Source organism: Podarcis muralis, chromosome 7 (genome assembly GCF_964188315.1).
Source record: "Podarcis muralis chromosome 7, rPodMur119.hap1.1, whole genome shotgun sequence".
In the NCBI taxonomy this organism is placed as follows: domain Eukaryota; kingdom Metazoa; phylum Chordata; class Lepidosauria; order Squamata; family Lacertidae; genus Podarcis; species Podarcis muralis.
The window spans coordinates 74,416,094-74,437,470 of NC_135661.1; the positions used below are offsets into that span (position 1 = coordinate 74,416,094).

General features: G+C 44.9%; 1 protein-coding gene across 1 annotated transcript; it reads right to left on the minus strand.

Annotated features, from left to right (window-relative positions):
- Window positions 1–2,307: 2,307 nt before the first annotated feature.
- Window positions 2,308–11,798, minus strand: LOC144328473 (uncharacterized). The gene is made up of 3 exons (XM_077932131.1): window positions 11,429–11,798; window positions 5,964–6,629; window positions 2,308–3,144 (listed from the first exon to the last, which is right to left on the minus strand). The coding sequence occupies exons 2-3, from the start codon at window positions 6,369–6,371 to the stop codon at window positions 2,995–2,997; spliced, it is 558 nt and encodes a 185-aa protein (XP_077788257.1). The 5' UTR covers window positions 6,372–6,629; window positions 11,429–11,798; the 3' UTR covers window positions 2,308–2,994.
- Window positions 11,799–21,377: the final 9,579 nt, after the last annotated feature.

Genomic DNA, 21,377 nt, shown 5'->3' on the forward strand with positions numbered 1-21,377 from the left:
TACTCTGGTTGGTGTCTTTACTTTTTGTCCAAGGGAGCCCTCGGGTTTTTCCGGTAACAATCTACAACACTTAAAATATAAATCCAGGGACATGAAATGAAATCCAGGTACATTCCGGGGACGGATTTTGTCCGGGGACAGATTTGTAAATCCAGGGACTGTCTCCGGGAAACGGGGACGTCTGCTAACCATATTTTAGGATTCCCTATGAAATTATCCGAAAGCTTTTGCTGATTCACTGGTAGAGATAGAAAATAAAGCAGGAACCCTGGCCATGCAACCATTTTAAGGGAGCATATTTGCATCCCACATTATATTCAGTTACCTCCACCGTTTCAGCTCTGTCTTAATGAAGCCAATTAGCTTAATGAGATTCTTTTCCAGGAGACAGGGGCTATTTGAAACAATGCAGACTCCCATGTGCTTCCATATGCCATTTCACCCCTTTGCATTATTTAGATTTAAGAGGCTCCTGAGCCAGGAAATGAAATAGTGACTGGCAGAATCTCCCGTTTTATGTGATTTACTTGGAGCCCAGAAGCCCCTTGCAAAACTGATAAAGAGGATAACTGGTTCTGTAATGCATAATGTGGTACCATTAGCAAACTGGTTTTTATGGCTTGCTGCCCTTGCCAGTGTCACCTTTGTTCTTCTCTTCCTAGCAACACTTGCAGCAAACAGCTTAATGCAAAAAGCAATGGGGAACAAAGGATAGCCCTGCCACAACTCATGGTGAATGGGAGGAAATCTCTGGAGCTAAACTGGTAATTACCTTATTCTATATGTTAACATATAGAATAAGAGAACAAGAAGAACATATGTTTAAAGAAGATTGGAAAACGTTTATGGGGGGAAATTGTGTATATTTGAAAATGTGGGCAGCATTAAGTTAAATTCAACAGTGTAAATAAGTTTTGATGGATGTAATACAGTGGTACCTTGGGTTACATACGCTTCAGGTTACATACACTTCAGGTTACAGACTCCGCTAACCCAGAAATAGTACCTCGGCTTAAGAACTTTGCTTCAGGATGAGAACAGAAATCGTGATCTGGCGGCGGCGTGGCAGCAGCAGGAGGCCCCATTAGTTGTGCTTCAGGTTAAGAACAGTCTCAGGCTTAACCTGACCTCTGGAACGAATTAAGTTCTTAACCCGAGGTACCACTGTAATGGAATACTCAATGGTTTAGTTTACATAAAATATGCAGGGATTTATGTTATGCAAAATGAGCCATGGAAAGAGAAGAAGGGAAGTCACTGCTATGTTAAGGATGTAAAAATGAATATTCTAAAATGTAAAACAGAAAATTTAATAAAAATTATGGAAAAATAAACAAAAATAAACTGGTATTTATCAAATGCTTGAGGTATTCAGTGGAAGGCTCTGCCCCCCTGGAGGAAACCCAGGCAGCATCTCCTGTGTCACAATAAGGGATAGCTTCTATCCTGGCCAGCAGGAGTGCCAACTTGGCCCGCAACCATGGGTGCCCAGGGCTGCGGGTGCTATGCAGCGTGCATAGCCCTGGCACCAATTTTTTTGGGTGCCTAGCCCCTCCATGGGGAATGTTGTGGGTGCTTGAGCACCCAGGACCCGAATGGAGTTGGCATGATTGCTGGCCATTGTCAATTTTGGTTCTCCAGGTTCTGTATTTTTCCAGTCGTAAATTCAGTTCTCTGCATTTCTGCAACAATTTTTTTTTAAAAAATCCTCATGAAAATTCACCCATACTTTAGTGTGAATTTCTCCCAAGAAACATAGTTCCGTATTGTGTTTGGACTAATGCACACATTTCTGCAAGCAAATTCCCACAATATAATGCATCTTGGTGGTCATTTGGAACTGCCTCCCGCACTCTCTAAGACCTCGGCCCCAAGGTCCTTTCCCTGCAGCAGGATTGCTGCCGAAATGATGGCTTCAAGCTGAGCAGCGGGAACTCATTCAGCCTGTTATCGAGGCAAGCAAATCTTCCCTTGCTGAGACCTGGCTGCTGCCAGAGAACAGCTTTCGTCAAGATCCTCTACCAAGGCTGGACTTATAGCCTTGCTGGCAGAAGAAGGAGAACGGCACTGAGATATTTTAAAAGGAAAGCAAAGTATGGGTCAATTTGACACTGGTGCAGAATTAGGAATTCATTGGAGTGAATAAACATGTATTGCATGTATGCCACTACTGCGGCCCATGTTTTGTTAGCCCCCAAATGGAAAACGAGCGAGGTCCCGACCAAAGAAGGGTGGCAACTTCAGTTGACAGAATATGCGCAGCTTGCAGACTTAACGTATAGAATAAGAGAACAAGAAGAACATACGTTTAGAGAAGATTGGAAAATGTTTATTGAATATATGGGAAATAACTGTGCAAAGCTGAAAATGCTGGCAGCGCTAAGATAAATTCAACTGTGTAAATAAGTTATGATGTACATAATAATGGAATACTGAATGGTATAGTTTCTGTAAAATATGCAGGGATTTATGATATGTAAAATGAACCACGGAAAGAGAAGAAGGGAAGCCAATGCTATCTTAAGGATGTAAAAATGAATATTCTAAAATGTAAAACAGAAAATTTAATAGTTTTTTTTTAAATGCATCTTCAAGGGCTGCTTATATAGCTACAAAGGTTGTGCCCCCCGTCCCCCCGCTCTGCTGGGCGGTAGCAAGATATCAGGGGTTCCAGACGCTGAGCCACGGTTGAGAATCAAGATGCAGCAGAGACTGTCGTATATTTAAGAAGTTTGGTTTATTCTACACTGGAAGCTTTCAATGAGGGGAGTGCAGAGTTTATGGCATTTGCACCTTGTCTTGTTTCCCACTGTGGTGCAGCATTGGAGTCCAAGGCATCTTGCACCCCATTCCGGTGCCTCCGTCCCAGGCCTCCCATTGAATCCCCACAAAAACCCTGAGGGGTAGGTTAGGCTGAAAACCAGTGTGTCATGAGTATGTGTGTGTGTTAATGAGTGTGGTGCATTACAAATATGAACGATGCACAGTTTATCTTCAGTTCTGGTCATGGAAAAGCACCAGTCGTGCGATGTTCGTAATGAGGAATACAATCCCCACGCCAACTGCTGAGTGGGCCAACTTCAGTGCCTGCCTGGATTTTTGCTTTGCAACCACGGTCCTTCCCATGTGGTTGGCATCTCGGGTCTAGGAAGAGAGATAAGTGAAAGTGCCTGGGATGAACTGGATAGAAGAAGAAGAGTTTGGATTTGATATCCCACTTTATCACTACCCGAAGGAGTCTCAAAGCGGCTAACATTCTCCTTTCCCTTCCTCCCCCACAACAAACACTCTGTGAGGTGAGTGAGGCTGAGAGACTACAGAGAAGTGTGTCTGGCCCAAGGTCACCCAGCAGCTGCATGTGGAGGAGCAGGGAAGCGAACCCGGTTCACCAGATTATGAGTCCACCGCTCTTAACCACTACACCACACTGGCTCTGGATAACCACCACACTGGATAACCTTTCTTCTCTGGCCTGGCCCATTGCCCAAAGGGTACCAAGGGCACTCCAGCCTCGCATGCTCACCTGGCATACCTGTGCCATCTCCAACATCTCCACACCTTCTGTGAGAGACATGGATTTCCAGTAATGGTCCTAAAGCTTGCAAGCCCAAGCTTGGAGGATGGAGCAAGCTTGTTTTCTCCTGTTCCTGAGGGTAGGACCTGAACCAATGGCTTCACGTTACAAGAAAGGAGATTCTGACTAAACTGAGCTGTTTGATGATGGGATGGACTCTCACAAGAAGTGGTGGACCTCATTGGAGGTTTTTAAGTAGAGGTTGGATGGCCACCTGTCATGTATGACCTCACTGAGATTTCTGCATTCCAGGTGGTTGGACTCTTGGGGTCCCTTCCAACTTGACAATTCTATGATTCTATGATTCTCAGGAGTTCCAGCCCACAGAGCTACCCCTTCACTCCAGGGCCTGCATACCTTGTTGTGCTATTCAAGAGGCTGTGCCCCACCCCACCCATTCTCCTGATGGCAGTAGGGCTGCCAAGACCAGGAACGGAGGAGTCAGCCTAGACCTCTTGCCTAGCTATGCCTCTCATGCCATGGCTGAATCTTGGACGTCTGTGTGGGCCCTGTCCCTCTTCCTTCACAATCTGGAAGCTGCTGGGTGGGGGGAGCAGCAGCCACAAGAGGCCTCCCTCCCCGATCAGAGACCCCCTTAAGAGGAGTTAGGGCAGAGCAGCCAACCTCAAGAGGCTCTTCCTTGCGGGGAACCACCAGGGTGCTTTGAACACTCAGTTCCAAAGCATTTCCACCGTAGAAGATACAGGAGAAAGACAGAGACAGGCTGCAGCTTGGGCCATTGAAGGAGGTTGGACCGGATCCCAACTCCAGGTTTGCTTGCCTACACCCTCTCATCTGCGGAAGCTGCACAACTCCGGGGGGAAAGCCCCCCATCACAAGGCTGGTGATGGTGGCCCTTCCTGTGGCACCCACACAATAAGCCAGTTAGGCTTTAAGGTGGGGAAGTCTTTGGTCCTGGATCTGTGCAGCTCCCAAAGAGGGCAGATGGATTTTTCATTTTTTGCTGTGATGATCCAGCACAACTCGCCCTGCTGGATTTGACCCCAGGAAGGTACCGACCTGGGCTTCTCCTCACAGCCAAGAAAACCTTGACTACCCCACTCCCAGGGAGGGCCCCAATAATACTACAATATAATAATAATAATAATAATAAATAATAATAATAATTTATACCCTGCCCATCTGGCTGGGCTTCCCCACTCTGGGCGGCTTCCCAAAAAAATATTAAAATACTGTAATACATCAAATATTAAAAGCTTCCCTAAACAGGGCTGCCTTCAGATGTCTTCTAAAAGTCTGGTAGTTGTTGTTCTCTTTGACATCTGGTGGGAGGGCGTTCCACTACCGATAATGCCCTCTGCCTGGTTCCCTGTAACTTAGCTTCTCGCAGTGAGGGAACTGCCAGAAGGCCCTCGGAGCTGGACCTCAGTGTCCGGGCAGAACGATGGGGGTGGAGATGCCCCAAGGACTCAAGGCAGCCAGACGTTGCTTGAGGCAAATTTGGGGGGCTACAGCAGCAAGAGAAAGAAGGGTGTGGGCAAAAGGAAAATGACCAGGGTGGAGCATCCAAGGTGGGTCTCAAGCATCACCCCTGCTTAGTCTGCTGTCCAGCTGCTCACTGCTGAAGGACAACTTCAACTGCCTCCTCTTCCTTCCTATATTTTAAAGATGGGACTTGGGATGCAAAGTAGGACATCTGCTCCCTCAGCCAGGGTTCCTTTCATGCTCATGGAATTGGGCTCCCTTGTAAGCATCCCCATAATTTATGCTTATGGTTATAATTCGGGGGAAATTCAATTGCTGACCTCGAAAAATTAGCTGATTGAAGTCTGGTACACAGCCTCGATGGTGAAAAGGACTAATCTGATTTGGGTGACAGGAGGCAGACAGAACTATGACTACTTTGCTGAAAAATGGGCCTTTTCATTAGGAACTCGTATAACAAGGGCAATCAAATCCATATACTTCGAGATCTTTATCTAGATAAGTTCAACATAGCAACCATTATTATTATTATTATTATTATTATTATTATTATTATTATTATTATTATTATTTCATTATTACCTCAATGTTTGCTTTGGCTTTTGTTTTACATTGTCTCTGCATGATTGGAAAATATAATACAATGCATCATTGTATAATGTCATAAGGGGTGTAGATCAGGGGTTGGCAAGTGAGGATTTTGGTTCATCAAAGATAATGACCCCCCCCCCCTGCCGAGGAATGGACAACTGACTGAGGACAATGCGGGGAGCTTGCTCCCTCTGGGAATGGAAGGCTCTGACTCACCTAAACGGAAACAAGCTTGAATTTAGTAAAAACTAAAGCTTAACTGTTTGCCTGGATATTTTATCATGAGGGAATCCCCTTGTACCCATAACACGGTTTCCCTCCCTCCTTCCCTCCCTCTTTCTTGCACACTCACCTGTATAGAGTAAACCAAGGCAGCAATACCAAGGGGTAGGCAGCAGCAGAGCATGGCAAATATGGAGTAGCCCAGGTGATCGGGTTCATTGCAGGGTTGTACAGGTGTGATGGTGATGGTCTGTGGTGGCTGAAGGACGGGATCTTCTGTGGACCCTGCACCGGGTGGGGCATAATAAACTGGGTATGGGGGTTGGAAAGGGGGAGATGCCCCATAGCCCATGCGGGGTGCCCCATAATCCATGGGTGGCGCTGGCCCAGCAGGAGGGATCAGTGGATCGAACACTTGTGAGGGTTCTTCTCCAGATGGGAGAATAGGTGGCTTCTCATTGCTCATGGTGTTCGCCTGCTCTCCTCCTTCTATCCCACTTTGCAGTTCTGCAACAAGAGTTTCTTCTCCTTTCTCCATCCTCCACGCTTTTTCTGTTCTGGCTGCCCCGATGAGCTGATGGGTGACCTGCTGTCTCTCCGTCTCTCTCTCTCTCAGGTGGTACCTTCAATTCCTTCCCTGCACTTTGCCTTCCTGCTGTTGTGGTACCTGACCAACCACTCTGAATCTTCTTCCTCCGGGATGCTTGCCTTTTGCAGGTCTTCTTCTTCTTTGCTCAACGGACTCTTGGGTATCACTCGGGCTCTTTGATTTGGTGACTTTCCTGTTTCTCACTATCTGGAAGGGAAGTGGGTAGAATGAGGGGTTAGGTAATGAATAATCCAAGGAGGCCGGCAGCTACCGAGTGCGGTTACTCGGTTGAAACAGGAAAGCAGTTCCCGTCAGTGAGGTGACCTTGGGCCAGCCATTGTCTCTCAGCCTAAGCTACCTCACAGGGTTGTTGTGAGAGGTGGAGAAACATTTCCACCCTCTTGAACTTCTTGGAGGAAAAGGTTGTACAGTGGTACCTCGGGTTAAGTACTTAATTCGTTCTGGAGTTCCATTCTTAACCTGAAACTGTTCTTAACCTGAAGCACCACTTTAGCTAATGGGGCCTCCTGCTGCTGCCGCGCCGCAGGAGCACGATTTCTGTTCTTATCCTGAAGCAAAGTTCTTAATCTGAAGCACTATTTCTGGGTTAGCGGAGTCTGTAACCTGAAGCGTATGTAACCTGAAGCGTATGTAACCTGAGGTGCCACTGTATATCTCCCCCCCCCCCTTTTTTCATTAATTTTTTATTCGGAATTTAAACAAAACATATTATCTTGAACTCACATCATGCTTAATTTCCCCCCATTTCCCCCCTCCCCTCCCTCCCATAAAACAACCCCCCTCCCCCCCTCCGACTTCCCTCCGTTCCAATCTGTGGTTTCTCTATAAAAGCTATTCTCTGCATGTTACAAAGTTGTGTGGATCCTTCATTTGTCTAACTGGTTGTTATCAATAAAAAGTTTGTGAGTGTTTATTCAAAACCTGCCAAGAAGTCCAGTTCACTTTGTTGCGTCTTTAAGTACTTGGTAAAAGGTTCCCATTCATCTTTAAAGTCACTGTTATCCTTGTCTCGTAATTTATGTGTCAGTTTTGCCAATTCTGCATAGTCCATCAATTTCTCTTGCCATAGTTCTTTAGTCGGGGTTTCCTCAGTCTTCCATCCTTGTGCTATTAAGACTCTGGCCGCCGTTGTCGCATACATAAAGATGTTTTTCAACTTCTTTGGCAGGTCTTTCCCTACAATCCCTAACAGAAATGCTTTGGGTTTTTTAACAAATGTTAGATGGAACATTTTCTTCAATTCATTGTATATCATTTCTCAATTTTTTAAAATTACATTACAGTCCCACCACATATGATAAAATGTCCTTGGAAAAGGTTGTATATCAATGTAATTAATAACGGTAACAATTGTTGTTGTTGTTGTTTAGTCGTTTAGTCGTTTAGTCGTGTCCGACTCTTCGTGACCCCATGGACCAGAGCACGCCAGGCACTCCTGCCTTCCACTGCCTCCCGCAGTTTGGTCAGACTCATGTTTGTAGCTTCGAGAACACTGTCCAACCATCTTGTCCTCTGTCGTCCCCTTCTTCTTGTGCCCTCAATCTTTCCCAACACCAAGGTCTTTTCCAGGGAGTCTTCTCTTCTCATGAGGTGGCCAAAATATTGGAGCCTCAGCTTCAGGATCTGTCCTTCCAGTGAGCACTCAGGGCCGATTTCCTTAAGAATGGATACGTTTGATCTTCTTGCAGTCCATGGGACTCTCAAGAGTCTCCCCCAGCACCATAATTCAAAAGCATCAATTCTTCGGCGATCAGCCTTCTTTATGGTCCAGCTCTCACTTCCATACATCACTACTGGGAAAACCATGGCTTTAACTGTACGGACCTTTGTTGGCAAGGTGATGTCTCTGCTTTTTAAGACGCTGTCTAGGTGTGCCATCACCTTTCTCCCAAGGAGCAGGCCTCTTTTAATTTCGTGACTGCTGTCACCATCTGCAGTGATCATGGAGCCCAAGAAAGTAAAATCTCTCACTGCCTCCATTTCTTCCCCTTCTATTTGCCAGGAGGTGATGGGACCAGTGGCCATGATCTTCGTTTTTTTGATGTTGAGCTTCAGACCATATTTTGCTCTCTCCTCTTTCATCCTCATTAAAAGGTTCTTTAATTCCTCCTCACTTTCTGCCATCAAGGTTGTGTCATCTGCATATCTGAGGTTGTTGATATTTCTTCCGGCAATCTTAATTCCGGTTTGGGATTCACATAGAGATTTCTCAGGAGACAGATGAGGTGATCAGGCACTCCCATTTCTTTAAGAACTTGCCATAGTTTGCTGTGGTCGACACAGTCAAAGGCTTTTGCATAGTCAATGAAGCAGAAGTAGATGTCTTTCTGGAACTCTCTAGCTTTCTCCATAATCCAGCGCATAGTAAGAATTACTATGATGCTAAAAGAAGACAATTAAAAATAAATAAAAACACATTTCAGAGCAATGAAAGGCTCTTCACCACTTTCTGTATTACTTGACTATTCGATAACCCTGCCCTCCATTGATTGAAAAATACCAAAGGAGGAGCAATTCTTTTCCTAGGAGAAAATAATAATAATTGTCCTACAATATCAACTGCTCAAAATGGTCTTTTAGCAAGGTATGAAATAACAGCAGCATCAGCAGTAACAAAAAATTATTTTCTGTACCCCGTCCATCTTATCGGGTTGCCCCAGCCACTCTGGGTGGCTTCCTACAAAACATACAAAAACACAACAGAACATCACACATAAAAAACTTCCCAATACAAGGCTGCCTTCGGATGTCTACAGAAGGCCACATATTTATCTCTTTGACTTCTGATGGGAGGGCATTCTGCAGGGTGGGCGCCACTATAGAGAAGGCTCTCTGCCTGGTTCCCTGCAACTTCACTTCTCGCAATGAGGGAACCACCAGAAGGCCATTGGAGCTGGACCTCAGTGTCCGGGCTAAACGATGGGGATGGAGATGCTTTCTCAGCTATACAGAGCCAAAGCTGTTTAGGGCTTTAAAGGTCAATACCGGCATGTTGAATTGTACTGGGAGCCAATGTAGTTCTTTTAGTGTTGTATGGTCCTGGCAGCTGCTCCCAGTCACCAGTCTGGCAGCTGAAATCTGGATTAATTGTAGTTTCTGAGTCGCCTTCAAAGGTAGCCCCACAAAGAGCACATTGCAGTAGTCCAAGCAGGAGATGACCAGAGCATGTACCCTCTGGCGAGACAGTGGGCAGGCACTCCATGAGAGGATAGTGTCCATGCACATGCATTGAGATTAAGGATGAGTGAATCTGTCAGTTGTGATTTCACTCAGTTTCTCATTTTCATTTTAGATTTTCTTATGATTTATGTGGAATTGGTTCAGTTTGGTTATGTACTTTTTGATGTCTTTATTGTTTATGGCATATTTTGTTATGTCTATAATTATGTAATTTTTAAATTCATTGTATGCTGCATTGAGCATGGTTTTAACCTTGGAAAGGTGGCATACAAATAACATGATTGATTGGTTATTTCCATATCAATTTACTTTAAAAAAATAAAATCCTCACCAGCATTTTAGTACACACCCCATCTACTTTATTCCATCTCCACTCTGGGAAAGTTCACCCTTGTCTTCATGGCTTGAAGAACCTTTAACCCAGCAATGTAGAGACTGAAGAAAGAACTGCTTTCAAAATTTTCTGTCTAGTATCTGAAACTTTTAGGGTGGACAATAAATGTGGATTGATTACTGCCGTGTGTGTGGGGCCTGTGTTTCTGGATCATCCAAATGACTTTCTCCTGTGTGTGGCCTGTAGGTCTACTTATTTTAACAAATACTGTTTCATTTGATATGAAGGTTAAAGTAATACATTAACTGTGTGCACTGTAGATTTGTAGGCTCTATGACGTATATACTTTGTTAGCTTTTGTCCCATTTGTACTGCCATATAGTGGCTGCAGGTTATATTACTGTTGACATGCTTTAATGACAGACAGTTTGCTTTATGGTGACTTTAAGATGCTATAATCATGGGAGGAGTTCATTGTCATGCTAAGTTAAAGTCCCTTCATGGTGTGCTGGTTGTGCTAGCAGAATGGTTCGTGCAAGGAAAGATTCAGGAAGCCACCACAGTTTTTGTGGTTGGTTGCACAGCCGATTGCTGTAGCCCCAGTACTTCCTGTGGGACAACCCACTTCTGCTGGTGCAAATGTTGTGCTGGATTTCATGAATGCTGAATCTGGGCCCCAGGTTCATATAATCCAACCCAACTGGACTGGTCTGTTTGAAACGATTTATTAAGCAGACCTTATTTGGTCTCCATATTTACAGTGGTTAAAAAATAATAATGAATGGAGATCATACCCTCCAACATTTCTCAGATGAAAGTAGTGACATTTCTCACCCCCCGGACCCTCCTTGACACCCCATTTTTGTGTGTGTCCCCCAAGCATTTCCTATTAGAAGGGCGAATGCCACCCCCCACTTCACCAAGAGGTCACCTGCCCCCCACTGTTCCAATGAAGCCTCTTAATCCCAATTTGATTTGATTCTTTGGTAGATTTTTTAAAAAAGAAAAACACACACCAATAAATAAATTTTAGAAAGGGGCAAGATTAGACACTGACATACAATGTACAGTCTTGGGTTACAGACGCTTCGGGTTGTGCGATTTCGGGTTGCGCACTGCGCCAAACCCAGAAGTACTAGAACTGGTTGCTTCTGGGTTTCGGCGCTTGCGCATGCGGAGAAGCGCTAAATCGTGCTTTGCGCATGCACAGAAGCACCAAATTGTGACCCCTGCGCATGCACATGCGGCGCTGCGGGTTGCAAACACTGTGGGTTGTGAACATGCTTATGGCACAGATCACGTTCGCAACCCGAGTGTCTACTGTATTTTTTTGTTTAAATCAAGGCTCCTTGACTCTGCTCTACGTCCACTTTCTTCCCATCCAGGGCAACCCTGCCCTCTGCCTGCCCCTCAGAGCTGGCACATAAGGCGGGGTTGGGCCTTGGCAGCCGCTGCCTCTCCTCTTGCTTACCTGCTCTCCAAGCTGCAACTGCTACAAGCTGCCCCAAGGGAGGAGGCCAGCAATGGTGGCCACAGAGTGTCCATGGAGAGGCAACAGGATGCTCCTTCACAGCTGCCTCTGCTCAAGACAAGCGCCGGCTCACCCTTCTCCCTGAGCTCGGTGGTAGCCAGTGCTGGTGGGAGCATCGTGGTTATAAATCTGATACTCTGAAGGAGCTGAATGAGCTGGGTTTTTGCTACCCCTGGATTTGTGTGTACAACAGATGGTCAACGTCCCGACAGAAATCCATCGACATTGCTGTAGTGCTCTCTAGTGAACTTCTGTTAACTATTAGCAGGCCCTGTTCCAACTAACTTGATTTCTCAGTATGTTTCCCAAAACGGTTCAAATTCCAAACGAGGACATCCATCCAATGTCTCCCTCCATCTCAGAGCTGAGACAATTTACTACATGGGTGGGCAGGGACCCTCTGGCATGTGGCTCAGTCAGTCTTGACCCATGAGGGGCTCTAACCTGGCAAAAGAGGCCATTTCCCCTCAAACCACACCCCCCTGTCCATCATGTGCAGGAGGGCAGGGTTTAGTGCTACTGGGTGTTTTGAAAACCAGAGGTTCAAAGGGCACCAAGAAGCGTTTAAAAGCCCTTTTGCAAATAGACCTGTGCTGTTCTTTAGACCTCTGAAAACTTGCCATTTAATGAGCAGTGCAGGGCTGTTTGCAAAAGGGCTTTCAAAGAGCCCCTCGCTGTGCTTTGAAGTCCTAGCAGTCAGGCCTTCAAAGTGCAGCATCGCCTGATGGCTGGGCAAAGATTCGACACCTCACCGCTCCAGTCTGGCACGAAGAGTCCTCGGATTGCCATGGTGGTCTTCTATTTGTATGGAGTTTTTTTGCATTGTTTTGTTTCAAAAATATGATCTGTAGACTAAAGAGGCACAGTCCATTCTAATGTATCTGAATTTTACTATTGCATTCTGGGGCCTGGGTAGCTTGAGACAGAGATATATTCTAAAGTCTGGTGGATGATATTTGAAGACCAAGCCTCTGCTTGCACTTTGAAGCTTTTCTTTTCGAAGCAAAGGATATGGTGTTTGTAAATCATTTCATCTTCACTTCCATTTTTGTTCCTTTTAATAATCCTTTGATAGCACAGCTCTGCTCACTTTAGACTTCAAGCACCTGCCCTACCCAGAAAACCTTGACCTGTTGATAATTTGGAGACGTCTGAATTTCATAGGGTAACTGTATGTTTATGCTTTGAACTGTATGTTCATGCTTTGGTTTGAAAAGTGCAAATCAGATTGTTTCTCATCAAAATGCAAACAACCTTGCATTTCTCTCCTTATCTCTTCCCTTTGCATGAAGGCCGAGATAAAAATACAATAATTAAATAAACGTCCTTTGCAAAGAAACCCACGCTGCTTTTTGTCCTGCCAAACGTAGAGTTCATGGTCCCTTGAGTTCAACCCCACTGTTTACATTCAAGTTCATGCTGTATTTACAAGGTGCGTACCTAGGTTTGAGGCTGTTTCTCCAGCACCTGCTTGTAACTTGCAACGACACATTTCTCTGCAAGGACTCGTGGTTTTTGTGTGTGAGTGTGTGTGTGTGTCAATTTTAGGAGGAAGAGGGGGGAAAGCTCAGAAGGACCGAGCTGTCTTTAGCTTTCTTTCACCATCTCCCATAATCTGTGCTTTTTGCTGGGCTCTTAACCCAGATAAACGATCAGAGATTTGTTTAACCAGTGAGGTTAAGAAAACATGTAGCAGCAAGAGATTAATTTCTCAATCAAGGCATGGCAGGGACGAGTCCTGTTGAGCAATCTTAGCCCAGCCTTTTTGAACTACAGCTCCCATAAACCCAAGCCAGCATAGTTAATAGTCTGGGGTGATGGGAGATGCGGACATATGGTGGGCACCAGGTTGGGGAAGGGTGTTGCAGTTAACGGCCTGGAAGCTGCCTCCATTTCTTCCCCTTCTAATTGCCAGGAGGTGATGGGACCAGTGGCCATGATTTTAGTTTTTTTGATGTTGAGCTTCAGACCATATTTTGTGCTCTCCTCTTTCACCCTCATTAAAAGGTTCTTTAATTCCTCCTCACTTTCTGCCATCAAGGTTGTGTCATCTGCATATCTGAGGTTGTTGATATTTCTTCTGGCAATCTTAATTCCAGTTTGGGATTCATTCAGTCCAGCCTTTTGCATGATGAATTCTGCATACAGTCATACCTCGGGTTACAGACGCTTCAGGTTGCACGTTTTCGGGTTGCACACTGCGCCAAACCCAGAAGTACCGGAATGGGTTACTTCCAGGTTTCGGCGCTCACGCATGCACAGAAACACCGGATCGCAACCCACGTGTGCACAGACATGGCACTTCAGGTTGCGAATGCTGCGGGTTGCGAATGTGCCTCCCGGACAGATCACGTTCGTAACCTGAGCATCCACTGTATAAGTTAAATAAGCAGGGAGACAATATACAGCCTGCCGTACTCCTTTCCCAGTTTTGAACCAAATCAGTTGTTCCATATCCAGTTCTAACTGTAGCTTCTTGTCCCACATAGAGATTTATCAGGAGACAGATGAGGTGATCAGGCACTCCCATTTCTTTAAGAACTTGCCATAGTTTGCTGTGGTTGACACAGTCAAATGCTTTTGCGTAGTCAATGAAACAGAAGTAGATGTCTTTCTGGAGCTCTCTAGCTTTCTCCATAATCCAGCGCATGTTTGCAATTTGGCCTCTGGTTCCTCTGCCCCTTCAAAATCCAGCTTGCACTTCTAGGAGTTCTCGGTCCACATACTGCTTGAGCCTTCCTTGTAGAATTTTAAGCATAACCTTGCTAGCGTGTGAAATGAGTGAAATTGTGCGGTAGTTGGAGCATTATTTGGCACTGCCCTTCTTTGGGATTGGAATGTAGACTGATCTTCTCCAATCCTCTGGCCACTGCTGAGTTTTCCAAACTTGCTGGCATATTGAGTGTAGTACCTTAACAGTATCATCTTTTTAAAATTTAAATACTTCAGCTGGAATATCATCCCTTCCACTGGTCTTGTTATTAGCAGTGCTTTCTAAGGCCCATTTGACTTCACTTGTGCAGCAGCGGCGTGGCGGCAGCGGCAGCAGGAGGCCCCATTAGCTAAAGTGGTTTCTCAGGTTAAGAACAGTTTCAGGTTAAGAACGGACCTCCAGAATGAATTAAGTTCTTAACCTGAGGTGCCACTGTATATACGACACGTAGTTATCTTCATTTCAGTCAGGCCAATAAGGATATCTATGCTCACAAAGAAAACGACAGTACATATAATTTCAACTATGTGTTTTCTACCCAAACATAAGACCACCCATTCTCTCCATATTTCCCTTTGTAATAAAACACATTACTTTAATTTGTCATTATTTGGTAAAAATTCTCTTTTCTATTTTAATGTCATTTTCCATTATATATATCATTTACAGAAATCTTTCAAAGGCAACTACCGTGCTTATATTACAGCTATTTTTCAAGTAGTTCTTGAAGTTATCCCATTCTAGAATGAACTCCTGTCTGGGTTTGTCTCAGATCCTTTTGCAACTGTTTCTTTCATTAACTCCACAACATTTGCATTCAGCCACCCTGAGCCACCACTCATGCAACAAACCAAACCAATAAAAATGGGATGTGGGTTTACAGCACAAAGAGGAAGGCAGCTGGGCTGAGGTGCATGTAGCATAACAGCATGAGGCTAATTAGCACACATGTTGAAATATCCTCTGATATGGGAACGAAGGGTTATTTGAACCCCTGGACTTGGCAGTGATTATCGAGGGGTTTTAATAGCCTGTGCCAGTGGAGAATGAGGATTTCCCCCCAATAACAGACCCAAACACATCTTTTCATTATTATTCAGTGAAATCCAGATCTCTTGTGCCAGTCGGTTTGTCCAGTGCTTTACAGAGAAGACCCGGGTCATACCAGATTTTGAATCTGGCTGATAAATTGATATTTTGTGCAAATGTTTTGCAATTTTCAGTTCCCCTGCCATAAGAAAGGACTTTTTTAAAAAAAATAAAATAAAAAATAGTGTATTCATGAGAGAGAAGGAAGTACGCATATGCTATCTTCTGGCTGTTGTGGTTTAGAGCATTGTTTCAACTCTCACGCTATGCTAGGGAGGGTTTACCCTAAAAACTTTCCTGTTCTCCTCAAACTCTCTCATATGCATGCAGAGTTACTTAGAAAGAATATAGTCACTTGAATAAGTTATGCTTGATCCTTAATGCTGTTAGCTCAACATTTCTTTGCCAGGCAGATTGTATATTTATAGCCCAGGGTGATAGGACTGAAGTCTCATCACAGTGAGCTAACCGTTAGGTTAGGAAATGCCTGGTCTCTTCATAGACTGAAACCTCTCTGTGCTTTTGAATGAGATGCCCATTTGACCAATGGGGGATTCCTGAAAAACAAATATTGGCTCCGGAAGAGGGATTTTGCCCACCCCAACACCCCCATTTGCTGAGAATTTATGGACAGAAGGAAGACCACAGCAGCGTTTGCAAGAGTCACATAAATAATGCTGAGTCCAGAGAGAAAATAAATACTGCTCACACTTTAGGGAGGAAAACGAACAAAAGCAGTGTATGCGGAAAAATAAACAGAGAGGCTTTTTTATTTTTTATTTCAGGCCTTCTACATAGCAGGGAGACATTGAATCAAACACGCAGAGGAAAACTACCTCCAAACTACACGGCCAATCAGGGTGTGTATTGTCTCAGCAAACATCATGCCACTGGGTCTGGTTGCTAAGCAACATTTCCACCTGTACCCTTCTTGGCTAGTTGACTTGAACACTAACCCTTTAGTTACAGATGGAATGATCTCTGCTGTTGCCGCTTCCAAGAAGCAGAAGTCAAGCATTAGCAGCTGGATCCTGGAGACTGGTGTGTGTGTGTGTGTGTGTGTGTGTTTCTTCTTTGAGTAAATGTAAAGCTGGCCGCAAGCCAGGGAACATAGTCTGTCTGGCTCGGACAGATGCCAGCTGACAACTGTCATGTTTCTGCATGATGCTGGAGCCTGAAATAAAACTTAGGACCCTCCCTGACTCCTAGGCTTCATCGACTTTACTCCCCTTTCCAAGATCAGTATGCAATTCCCTTGCAGATCAGCCCCACCTCATCTCTGACTGCTAGATCCCACTTCCTGATCTGTCAGTCACCTTGTCTCCTCCAAAGAGAGACACTGAAGCTAAACAGTTTACATGACGACCTCGGACTCTGTCTTCTCTTTCCCAGAAGACTCTACTGGCTCACAACAGAGCTATCATTGCAAAGAGGGACGCAGCTTAGAGGAAGGCGCTGCAAAGGGGGTGCAGCTTTGCAGGAAATGGGAAGGCTTCCAGGACTGTTATTTTTAGCTGCAGCACTAAACGGAACTGTGGAAAGAGATCTGACAGACCCCCTCACACAAACATGAGTGTTTTAGGAGCGAGGAAGCTAGACAAAGAGGGGCCAGGGTCGTGGTGGAGGGACGTAAGCCCTGGAATTCAACAGGGGACCAGTTGCAGCAGTTGAACTTCTGCCTCTATTCCAGGGAGAGAAAAGTTTGCAGACCTACTGGGGTCAAACTGAATGACCTGACTTGGATCAAGGCAGCTTCCTACCTTCCTATGATATTCTCTGGAGGGAGGTGGAAATCTTTAGCAGTTTGTGGGTGGGCAGGGGAAAAAGAAAATCCCTGGAAAAGTCCCTTCTGGGAAATTTTGGCTCGAATGAAATGTTAGTTCGCCTTAGTGCACGAAGGAAGCAGTGGGCTGAGGGAGAACGGAAAGATGCAAAGGTCACAGCTATTGCTGTCTTCAGCAGGTGAGCAAACCGCACTTTGTGGGGAGCCTGAGGAAAAAAAGAACTAGCAACAACAGCTTGCCACTAAGTAGGCTTCTAAGTGGTTCGTAAAATACCAAAGCCAATCACACAACCTTTAAAACATGTTGCAGGAACCCCCCCCCCCGAATCATTCAGTTTGTACAAACACGACACACACACATATATTCACACACGACATACACGACGCTTCTGTTATAAATTAATAGAAAATCAGCCGTACATCGGATCTGTACCGTTCCACTTTTATTTTACACCATGAAGGAAGGACTATCAAAGGGGGGAGACTTGACACAAGGCAGCCATAATCCCCAAGCGTACCAACACATCTGCAGCAAGCCCTACTCAGTTGGCATGCCAACCTTGATGGTTCTAGACAGAAGATCATTACACTCACAAAGTGGATTCACTATGGACTGAAACAAAGGACAGTGACCAGCCCTTCCCTCTGGGGGGCAGGAAACAGTGAACTCCTCTTTGTCCTCAGGAATGTAATCATGGGGAGGGGGAAAGGAGGAACCGGACAGGTGACAAGACACTCAGGTTACCACCACAACTCCTCCCTGAAACCCGTCCTCTTTGTGATGTGTCAATGATATAGTCATGATGTAGTTATGATGTAGTCTTAGGGGTGTAGCATGGGGGATTAGTAGCTAATAAAAGTTGGGTCTTCTTTTGTTCAGGGCTTCCATCTTGTTCCACCTTGTGGCAGGTGGGAGTCCTGTCGCGACAGTCTTCAATAAAGACCAAGCCTACTGGCTGCTGTTTTGCTCTGGTATTCCTGGCTGGTGTCCTTGTTTTTTTGTCCAAGGGAGCCCTCAGATTTCTCTGTTTACAAATATAATCATCCATACTTAAAATACACCACAAAACAATCCCATCAAAACATTATCGTATAAGAGATGTTACAAAGTCCCTACTAAGAGGAATGGCAAACCAAGCTGATGGACTATGCCAAAATTGCAAATCTGACTGGAAAGCTCAGGAACCAAGAGGACAAATACTTTATAAAGGAATGGGAAAAACATATACGTTACTTAGAAGACCACTGTAAACAGATGGAAACATTAGCAGAATTTTGATTTCACTTGTAGTGTAACAATTACCATGGATAATATGGTTTGATATAAAAACCACCAGTACAGATGGAGCCTCTTGGATTTTATTGTACAGTGGTACCTCGGGTTAAGAACATAATTCATTCCGGAGGTCCGTTCTTAACCTGAAACAGTTCTTAACCTGAGGTACCACTTGAGCTAATGGGGCCTCCTGCTGTTGCTGCACCGCCGGAACACGATTTGTATTCTCATCCTGAAGTAAAGGTCTTAACCTGAGGTACTATTTCTGGGTTAGTGGAGTCTGTAACCTGAAGCATCTGTAAGCTGAAGTGTCTGTAACCCGAGGTACCACTGTACTGTACTGCAGTGCTGCCAGTCAAAAAGCCCACCTGAATTTCACCATCAGGCTGTAGTGAGATTAACAGGGCCCATTTTTTAATCTAAATGCAACCTTTCAGGTTTCCTGATAAATTTCTGGTCAGTCCTAACTTTTAGTCTTTTAGCCAATCCACTTTTCTCTTCCTGAGCTGTATCGACTGGGAGTGACCCCTGCCAAACCCTTTAAGCTCTCTTCCCTATACTGAAGTACCATTTTGAACACCATTTTAACAGGGATGGCTTTCTTTTGACCAATTCTCCCTCCTTTCCCACTACTGTGCATATCTATGGCACAAACATTTCATTCGCTGTCCCCAACTCTTTGATTTCCTGTCAGGCTGAAAGTCTCCCAATCTCCTTCTTCAAAAATAACAATAGTTAGTACAAACGGTAGTTCTTCAGTTTTCTTTCTTTTTAATTATGCACCGAAGAGTAGTATATGAAACTAAGGAACGGTACACAAAATTTCGCAAGCTCTTCCCTCATCTTATCAAGTCTCATCTACAGCATACATTTAAAGCATCATTACACAACTTTGGTGGTCATAGTTTCCTCTAAGGAATTATTTCTTTCAACCATACAAGTTGGTAGCTATCACTAAGTGAACTGAAGCAACTTCAGACCTGTTATGTAGTGTAGTTTCACCCTGGGCCAACAGGGGGATACTGTATATAGTTTTCACTCAGGTCTGTAGATAGTTTTCACTCAGGTCCGCGGCAGTTATTTTAGGCGGGAACTCTGGGCTGTTGTGGTTACAATGTTGACAGCCGGCTGCCTATAAATACAGGCCGGCTGAGCTGTTCGCAGTCAGTTCTATTCCAGCTTACCATAATAAAGAGCTACTTGAAGAGATCGCTGTGCCGGCTGCTATGTCAACCCACGACTTAACAAGACCCTCCAAGTGTCCCTATTTTCCAGGGATGTCCCAGATTTAGAGAAGCTGTCCCAGTTTCTGATTTGATCCCGGAATGTCCCACATTTCCTTAGGGCATCCCTATTTTCATTGAACAAATGTTGGAAGGTATAAATTTGTCCAACCCCCTGGGGCATCTGAAGGCAGCCCTGTATAGGGAAGTTTTTTTAAAAAAAGTTTAATGTTTTATTATGTTTTTATATAAACGGGCCTTCTCTGCAGTGACTCCCCGCCTGTGGAAAGCTCTCCCCAGGGAAGTTTGCCTGGCGCCTTCATTATACACCTTTAGGTGCCAGGCAAAAACGTTCCTTTTTAACCAGGCCTTTGGCTGACCTGATTGACATCCTATACCCTTTTAAAATGTAGCTCTTTTTTGGAGGGGTGTTATTGGGTTATAGTTCTTACTTTGATTTTATATATTGTGATCTTTTCTGTGAACTGCCCTGAGACCTCCGGGTATAGGGCAGTATATAAATTCAATAAATTCAATAAAATAAATATAAATGCTGGAAGCTGCCCAGAGTGGCTGGGGCAACCCTGTAAGATGTATGGGGTATAAATAATAAAATTATCATTATGGAATGGAACGTCCCTATTTTCATCGGAGAAATGTTGGAGGGTATGCAACCCATTCGGCATACATGCCTAGCAACTTGCCCTCCCTTCTTTTGTCTGTACACAAATGTCCCCCCCCCCAGCTTAAATAGGGACTATTACTGTTCTTTTGCTTAAAGTGTAGCTGTAAACCTGCTTTAAAGGTGGGAATGGTTTGCTTGCGTAGATTGGGCCGCATGCTGAACTTACGAGTGTTTTTGCTTCAGGGGTAAAACTCCCTCCCCGCTGGGATAGACGCAGGATAATTCCACAGGGAACCCTTAGGGAACGTGCAATTTGGAATGAAGGCACAGAAAACAATGGGAGATTACTGTGATGCAGGCCTGTGGTCTCATCCCTCCCAGGTGGTGAGGAGGGGCCTCTGTCAGGCTTGGATGCAAAGACAGGTTGGAAAACCATTATCTGCATCTCTGTGCACGGTAAACATCAGAGCAGAGGACAGCAGAGATAAATAAAGCATCCACCATACAATGGGCTTTGTCAGGAGACAGAAACATCCTGTCTTGTTTTCCCCTCAGCAATCCTGGTTATTGTCCCATCTCTGAAACCACACCCAGATATGTAAGGGGACAATGTAATATGGTCCTGGGTGACGCAAGGAAAAACATGTGGCCTTGTAAATAAGCTTGGCACCGGCTGTTTAGATGTGGAAGTGAGAGGCCTTGTCTTCCAAGCTCCAAATCTCTGGGCCCCTTTTCTCCTCAAAACTCTCGAGGCACTTAATTATTAAGAACATAAGAAGAACCTGCTGGTCAGGCCTGTGGCCCATCTAGTCCAGCATCATGTTCTCACAGTGGCCAACCAGATGCTTATGGGAAACCTGAAAGCAAGAACCGAATGCAACAGCTCTCTCCCCTCCTGCAATTTCCACCCAATGTTCAGTGATACTCTACAAAGGGTCTTTGCACACCAGCTTCCAGATTCTACACTGGTTTTCACACAGAAAACCCTGAAACCGTACAGTTAGTTCTACCTAGGACAACCTTCCCAGCCTGGTGATGTCCTCTCAACGTTCTGGACTACAACTCCCATCATACCTGACCATTGGCCATACTGGCTGGGGCAGGTTGGGGAAGACTGACATAGGAGGGTTGAAGCAGTTCCAAGCAGACACACCATGTCTTCCAGGAGACATGGTTGAGC

Bases quoted from the DNA above. Each gene is read 5' to 3' on its own strand.
- LOC144328473 (XM_077932131.1), bottom strand. From the start codon at position 6,371: ATGGAGAAAGGAGAAGAAACTCTTGTTGCAGAACTGCAAAGTGGGATA. The intron at 3,145-5,963 runs GTGAGTGTGCAA...CTCTCTTCCTAG, and splicing joins CCTTGGTTTACTCTATACAG to ACCCGAGATGCCAACCACAT.